Raw genomic sequence first — 8,319 nt, forward strand, 5'->3', positions numbered from 1 at the left:
CTTTCAAAGACCTCTGGTCACACATTGAAAGCTCTGTCAGGGTTTTCGATAGAACCGTAAAGTCTTCCCCTCCTCTTTCCTCCCTTCCCGTTATACCAATAACACCCCTAGAACAACCGAAAATCGAGTCTGTGTAGGATCACAGCAGTGACTCTTAACTAGTCTTACCGTATGCTTCGATTTCACGAAACTAAATGTGAATATATATATATATATATATATATGTATACGTTCTGTAAACTTTAAGTCATATGAAATCTTGCATTCGGATTTAAGTGCAAAAATTAGACATTTTAAATAAATTTATGGCCAGTTGTTTGGCGTGCAATAATTGTAATACAGTTGTACAGCTATTGAAAATAAGAATGTGATATAATCAAGAAACGCGCGGTAGTGTCTCGCGTAAAGTATACGTGTTCACGATACAAATAACGACATCGACAGACAACAGTGTGAGTCATCTAAATTATACATAAATTTGTGATAATATGGATACTTGATAATATGGCTATGAATCCAAATAATGGCCTGTACTATTGTCCGACAAATATACCATCACATCAGACGTATTTTCATCAAGTACCAACGCAAGAGAGCAGACTTGAAGGACACGTATCATCACCCATCAGTTTATTAAGGGATACACTAGTACATGGCAAAAAAACAGTGACACAAAATTATGCATATTCATACACAAACGTAAATGGTATGACTTCGTCATACCAAATCACGCCAAACAGTCAAATGATTTCACATAATTCATATCAAACCTCTTCTGTAGAATATCCATCACCATCTGAAATATCGGTGATGGAATGCGAGGAATTTTTTAACAACTTACAATTAGAAGGGCAAGGTCAACAACAAAAATACAATAAATATGTCCAAAATTATCAAGAACACAATTATGTGCAATCACATAATTATAATTGTACTCCTGGACCATCCACTATTTCAACGCAATGTGAACAAGAATTGCAAATCGACAGCTATAACAGAAATAATAATAATAATAATATAAGACAAAGAAACAGGAATATTAGAATGTCCAGGTATAACAGACAAAGAGAGCCTTATTCTAACAACGTTGCCAATTATCCATGGATGTTTAAAAGGACAAATGGTTAGTTATTTACTGTGATATATATTATAGATATTACAACATTTATATCATATATGTATATGAACAATAGTAATCAGAGAACTGTTCAAATTCGAATGACCTCTATTTACATTTTTATCTTTTCTAAAGAGTCATGAATATTTTACAAACATAGTTTTTCCTTATTTACTACATTTTTAACAAATAATTAAATCTCACTCGCAACTTTTGAAATATCCAATCAACTTTACTTAAAATTAATAAAATCGGGGCATATATAGGATGATCGGGGTCAAAGCAGTAAGGATTGTCGATTACAAGTCGATTACTTTTATACAGAGCTACATATCAGTCCAATAAATAATTAAAAATATATATTTAAAAAAAAAATTAGTTATAGTTAAATAAATGAAATCCATAAATATCTCCCCATTAATTTTTAACTATATACTAAATTTATCCTTAATATATATCATTTATTAATACTTTTGAAAATTATTGATTGCAGCCCAAGAAAATGGGACTGAACAGAAGCGCACGAGGCAAACCTATACGCGCACTCAAATCTTGGAACTGGAGGCAGAGTTTCATTTAAATAAATATCTTGCAAAAAAACAACGTATAAAGTTAGCTGAAAATATTTCTTTGACTGAGCGTCAAGTTAAAATTTGGTTTCAAAATCGACGAATGAAAGAAAAAAAATCACCGAATACATCCATAAACATAGTCGAAGCAACACCATCGAAATCAATAGTATCAGAATCCAATACACAGACGATAATTCACGAAACTCAAGTATTAAATCCAGCGCAACAAACACAATTACAACCTCCACAACAATTTTACGAAGAACATCGAAATTATTTTCCTAATCAAAATATGTTAACAACTCATTATTTAAGTAATGCGCATTATTGAAATAATTTTGAAAGTAATAACTAATAATAATCGCGAACATGGTATGGTAAAGCACTTTGTGCAGTGATTCTGTGAATACTTTCAATTATTTTTAAATAATAGGAAAATATTAATTACTCTGCGTAGAAAAATTTAGTAGAATTAATTAAATTAATTTAAAAAATTAATAAAATTGGACAATAAATAGAAATGACCAAAAATTAATAAATTCTTACTAATTTATATGTTTATTCTTCAATAGTAATTTTCATTTTGGTATTGAAACATTAATAATGAAACTTTTGTCATAAACAAATATAGATACAAATATTCTTGAATGACGTAATTATTTTGCATTAAATTACAATAAACTTTGATATCAAAGTTCGTTGCAATTATTTGCATGTATACTGCATTTACTGTACGTATATACTTCAAGAAGTATTTGTGATGAAAATCAATATAATAGTTTTGTAGATATACTTAGACCTACATTGGCGTTTTAAAATTAATCGAGATAGTTTTAAGAAACGAACTTATGCCAAACTGAGGACAAAGTTGGTCCTTCACGCTGGTTCGTAAAGAGAGAATGCCGCCACGGTCGAGATCGGGGCAGCTGACCTTGCAACCACTATGATTTATGGCCGAGCTAAACAACGAGCATCCTATAGCTCAGGTACACGAAAGCTCGGCCCTTCACATCGCATTTTCTCCTGAGTATTCTTTTCCTAACTTTGCATTTTGTCAGTAGATTTTGCTCATGAGTATTGCATACGTCATCCAAAAATATTTTGACGTTCAGAACAAAATTCATATACAATTTGATTAATGATAGTATCCGCATTTAGATCGCTGCTAACCAGAATATCGATTACATTTTCCAAACGTTTTTTTTTTTTATTTGTCGATTACTATAATAAATTTTATATAAGAATACATATAAATTAAAAAATAAATTTATAATAATTAATTATAATCCATTTGTAACATCTTATGTTAAATGAAATCTTTCTTCGTGTATATGATTGTGTATATTTCAATAATAAGCGAAAACCAAGAAATGTTTAACGCAATAAGCAGAGAAAGCCATATTTATTGATAAATATTGTAAAATTTACACGAAAATATTATTAGGCACCATATTTGCTTTAACCGAATATGGCCTTGATCTTTACTTATTGTGTTGCATATATTTCTATCATGTTCAATATAATCATATAATTTCAATCACAATGACATAGTATATGGATTTTATCTAAAATGTGATTAATATGACATTTTATATATACGTAACTGTATATATGTATGTATACTACATATATATATGTATACTATTTTTGTAAATATTTTAAGCATTATACAATAATGTTTAAAGTATCCTTTTATATACAGGGTATTCAGCGTAACGATCCGCACGATTTTTCAGACACTTCCGACAGTTAAAAGAAAGATTGAAGGGTGAGTTATCATCTGTTTTATATAGGCTACATCATGCGATAAAAAAATTAAAAATTATTTTTTTTTCATAAGAAAATTAAAGTCATCTTAAATTTTTTAAATATCATATAATTTGTTTTCATAATATTGTAGAAGTCTTCAAGATGAATTCAAATCACTGTCGAAATGTTACTTTTATTGACGTTTTATTGATTTTATTGCATATTTTATTAAATAAGTACATGTCTATGTATGTATGTATATATGTATGTTCTGTGTTCTAGTCAAAGGTTGTAAGTACTGCTGTTACAAATAATGTTACATATTTGATATTAAGTATCAATAAAACGTCAATAAAAATGACATTTTGATAATGATTTGAATTTATCTTGAAGACCCTTACAATATTATGGAAAAAATATTGTATGGTACTATTTAAAAAATTCAAGATGACTGATTTTTTATAAAAAAATTTTTTTATTAATTCTTTTATCACATGTGTAGCCTGTATAAAACAGATGAATATTCATCTTTTTAACTTTTTTTTTTTAACTGTCGGAAGTATCTGATAAATCGTGCGAACCGTTACGCTGAATACCTTCTGTGTGTGTGTGTGTGTGTGTGTAGTAATACTTTAATCATTATTGTATAATACTTAAAATATTTATAAAAATATGTATTATATATATATATATATATACATATATATGCATATAAAATACTTCAAACATAATAGATACAAAATTGACATTCTTTATCCAATAATATCACTTTACGTAAAAAAGAGAAAAGAAAATTTAAAATTGAAAAATTGCATTTGTGTAAACACACACATAAATATATTTTATTAGCATTTATGCATACATGCATATTATAAGCAATGTTAACATAATAGATATTCGGTAAGCTTAAAACGTTAGAATTTAGGGGATGACTAGATAGAGTGGGGAGGAGATAGGTATGTGTGCAGCTGCGCTGTTCACATGAAACAAGATGGTTGAAAGCATAAGCGTGCGTGAACGAGTGTGCTCCTTTTACTCTTATTTTTTAATGTTTTAAGTGTTTTTTCGTGCAAGAATTTTTTCTCTTCAATTTCAACGTACAGTGTTTTCGGAAAATGGATGCAAGCATTGCAAGTAAACAATATTGACGATAAATTTCCATCAGTTTTATTGGTTACAAGTTGATAGCGTGTAATAAATTTTATTTATTTTGGTCTAATTATGAAAAAAAGTTTTTTTAATGAGACTTTCGTATCCGTGTTACGTCACAAAAATATTAATAAATTAATTGGATACAATTATCTTCAAAAATGCAAAAAGTTTTCAAATTTTATTGATTCATTGTGTAACTATTGTAAATCATTTAAAATAGATAAATAATATTGCGAAAACTTAAAACAAAATTGTGATTGTAATTAAAATTGTAACCATAGCTTACATTTTATATCATAGCTTATATTTTCCGAATTAAGTAGGTATTTATACTATTTTGAATAATTGTAAATTGAATTTTAATTAACAAAAAAAAGTAACTATTTATTTATATATTTAAATGAAATTAGAATGGTATAGAATTTTTATACTCTCTTTAATATTCTTTTAAGTTGTAAGTTATACTAAATAAATAAATTTTTTAATCTTGTGAATATAGAACATAAATTATAGTCACATAAAATTGTTCAGAATATACAATTAAATTTATAACAAAGCGTTTAGAACTTTCAAAGAAATATAATAAATGTGTTGTATTGTAGCTTAATTTATATGGATATACCTATTATAAATATTTTTCACTTTTTCTATTTTGTTTCATAATTTAAAGATGTGTATAAAAAGAGCTAACATAATTAATTTTATATTTACAATATATTTTAATTTATATTGATGTATTTGTATAATATTAAATGTGTTGTTATAAATTTAATTTAATATTCTTAGATAATAATTTTATGTAATTATAATTTACGTTTCGTATCTATACTAGGTTAAAATAAATTAATATATTTATTATTGTATATTTTTATAACATAATACAAATACAAAAGTCACAAAGAATTTTTCTACTGTTGGATTATAATTCTTACTGGGTTAAAAAGTTTAATATATTAAACGTATTTTATAACAGCTTAAAAGAATGCTCTCTCTCTAAAGAAAGTTTATTAACATTCAGATATTGTTTAGAATATAAAAATATATAATTATTTTCCTTTATTTAAAGTTCAATTTATAATTATTTAAAGAAGTTCATATTATAATTGTGATTGATACAATATTATATCGATGCTCATAAATAATGTATCTTTTTAATTCATTTGTTCCGTAAAATTACATACAGTTGTATATATTGTACCTGCAGTGTTTATTAATAATATTGTAATTAATAAGTATGTACTTTTATTACATAATATATTATTAAGACAAAATAAAAAATGTATATTATTTATTGATTAAAGAGTATGCATATTTTGTAAAACTAAAAAATGTGTAAAGATTGTATTTTTTAAATAATAATTAAGTATAAGAGAAAAATTATGATAATTTTTTGTTAATATTTAGAATAAGAATTTCTGTTAACATATGCAATCTCTGTTAGCATATACAGCTGTTTATATTTATTTTTTATAACAAATGATAAATATGTGTACATATAAAAAAATCAATAAATATTTATATGTGCACACAAGTTATTTTTTCATTTTTAAGTTATGTTTTCTTAAAAATTTAAATATTTTTTTAGAGACTGCATTAGAGTGCATTTTCAGGCAAACAAAATCTATAAAAGAGGAGATAGGTTGTTCGCGAAATGGTCGAAGATTTAGGCGAAAACGGAAAAAGAGGGGGAAGAGGATGGAAACAGGGGGCTGAGAAAGGTTTGTATGGCAATGTGTAGGTAAACCTACATTGCAGAACGCACCCCCAGGAGGGACGGCAGCAACGAGAGTGAACCCTGAGTTTGCAGGGGTTGGACAGAGAGAACGAGGGTCGATATTGTGCTTGACAGATAGTTTCCCATAGCTCCAACAATCCATCATGGCCGGCACGCGGATACGTATTGGTTTTTGTGCAACGCGTCTTAGCTGTGAACCTCGAATTGAATATATTTTTTTCTCTGCCAATCCTCTTGCGTAAAATTTGTTTTTGCGCATTATACGGAATTTTGACATAAAATGAACATATACATATAAAATTAAATTTTATTATAAATTTACACGTACACACACACATATATATATATATATATATATATATGATTGGTTTATACATTTAGATCCAGTGAGAAACTAAGAGTAAGATCAATCGTATTAAAGAATTTTACAACAGTTGCAAAGCTGCTTTTTCTGCTGAACGCAACCCATTATACATTATCTTCGTACAGGTATAAGTATATTTTGTTTTAAAATATACTTATATCTCTATACACATATATTTGTTTCGTGAATATCGTGAGTTTCTTCTCATCTCATCTCATATGAAGATTAAAGATATATAATTTATACTTCTATATATTAGAAAGCTACAACGAATTATGAATTCATAGCGTGTATTGACTGAAAACTACTTGTAAACCGGTTACGATACTTTGCGAAATCCAATCTTAACTTGATAGTTACAATTAATTTGATGTGATCTGTTAAATTCGTAATTGCCGAATGGATGACAGCACTGATTATAGGGCTCTCCGACGGAAAGGTCTTCCTCACTAAAGCTTCAATAAACTCATGCGCCATGTTGATATAAATTAACGCAGTGATCATATCTCTCAACTAGAATCGCTATTAGAAAATTCTTACTATTCGACTTATTATTTATTTATGACGTCACACCATCGATTCGCAATTGCCCGAAGGTTGAGCATTTATAGATGATTCGAATCATTCTTCATGTATACGATTGAAACTTAATTTCAATAATAATAATTGCTTTGGAGGAGTCATCGAACTATCGACGCTGAATGGATGATAGTGCGAGGTAGATTATAGTAGCGCAAAAAGAGAGGTAGAGAGAACAGACGAACGGGTGCATAAACCATCCCGCGAATTACGGAGAGAAAGCATAACAGATACACGTGTCTTGGCGGCTCCGCTTTGCGACACATGATTCATGGGGGTCTTGATACGTTTTTTACACCTGCGACAGCTTTATTGGAAATTCTAATGGAGAGGGTCTACCATGAAGAGTGACACGAGACCTCAAGGCAATGTACCTTGGATCGACTGAAGTAGGCCGACCAGGCCTTATTTCTTGTCATAGAATCTCGTCATCATCAGGCATCAATTGCGTTAAATCGAAACACATTGACCCGCTGACACGCGCGCGCGCGCTCGCAGTAAAGAGTAAAATAATCTCAAAAATTAAATATGAAAACCCAAATAAAAGTTGTATTACATCATTTTATGTTATTTTTACAACTTGTTTTATTGATTTTTCTGCATTTTTATAATGTAATTTGTAAAATAATCATAAATCTATATAATAAAAAGTAGCAATAATAAAAAATATGTAAAATGTTTAAAATTCAAAAATATTAAGATATATCGATAATTTACACGATGTTCATCCATGTTCATATATCTTTTTATAATATATATTCTACAGTATATTCTATAATATATATTTCTATTGTGTATAGTATATATTTTATTGTGCGTATAATAACTCTTATTTCTCATTCTTTCTTTCTATCTTCATAGATATGATAAAAAATACATTGTATGAATTTTTTATTAAAATATAAAAACTGATACGCTTTGTAAATAAATATTAAAAGTGGCAGTGATAATCATAAGAGATTAGATAAGAGTGGAGCATTAGTCATTAAGTGATAAAATAGAGTTTCATCGTTTTTATCAGTCGAGTCTTTGGATCACGATTTTTTATCAG

General features: G+C 27.9%; 1 protein-coding gene across 1 annotated transcript; it reads left to right on the forward strand.

Moving 5' to 3' along the window:
- The first annotated feature begins 510 nt into the window (after positions 1-510).
- Positions 511-2,020, forward strand: LOC108766284 (homeobox protein Hox-A4). The gene is made up of 2 exons (XM_018515466.1): positions 511-1,123; positions 1,611-2,020. Exons 1-2 carry the CDS (start codon positions 511-513, stop codon positions 2,018-2,020), a joined length of 1,023 nt encoding a protein of 340 aa, XP_018370968.1.
- Positions 2,021-8,319: the final 6,299 nt, after the last annotated feature.

This window comes from Trachymyrmex cornetzi, unplaced genomic scaffold (genome assembly GCF_001594075.2).
Source record: "Trachymyrmex cornetzi isolate Tcor2-1 unplaced genomic scaffold, Tcor1.1 scaffold579, whole genome shotgun sequence".
Lineage (NCBI taxonomy): Eukaryota > Metazoa > Arthropoda > Insecta > Hymenoptera > Formicidae > Trachymyrmex > Trachymyrmex cornetzi.

Coding starts and splice junctions, on each gene's coding strand:
- LOC108766284 (XM_018515466.1), top strand. CDS start 511: ATGAATCCAAATAATGGCCTGTACTATTGTCCGACAAATATACCATCA. Junction 1,124..1,610: donor GATGTTTAAAAGGACAAATG/GTTAGTTATTTA, acceptor TATTGATTGCAG/CCCAAGAAAATGGGACTGAA.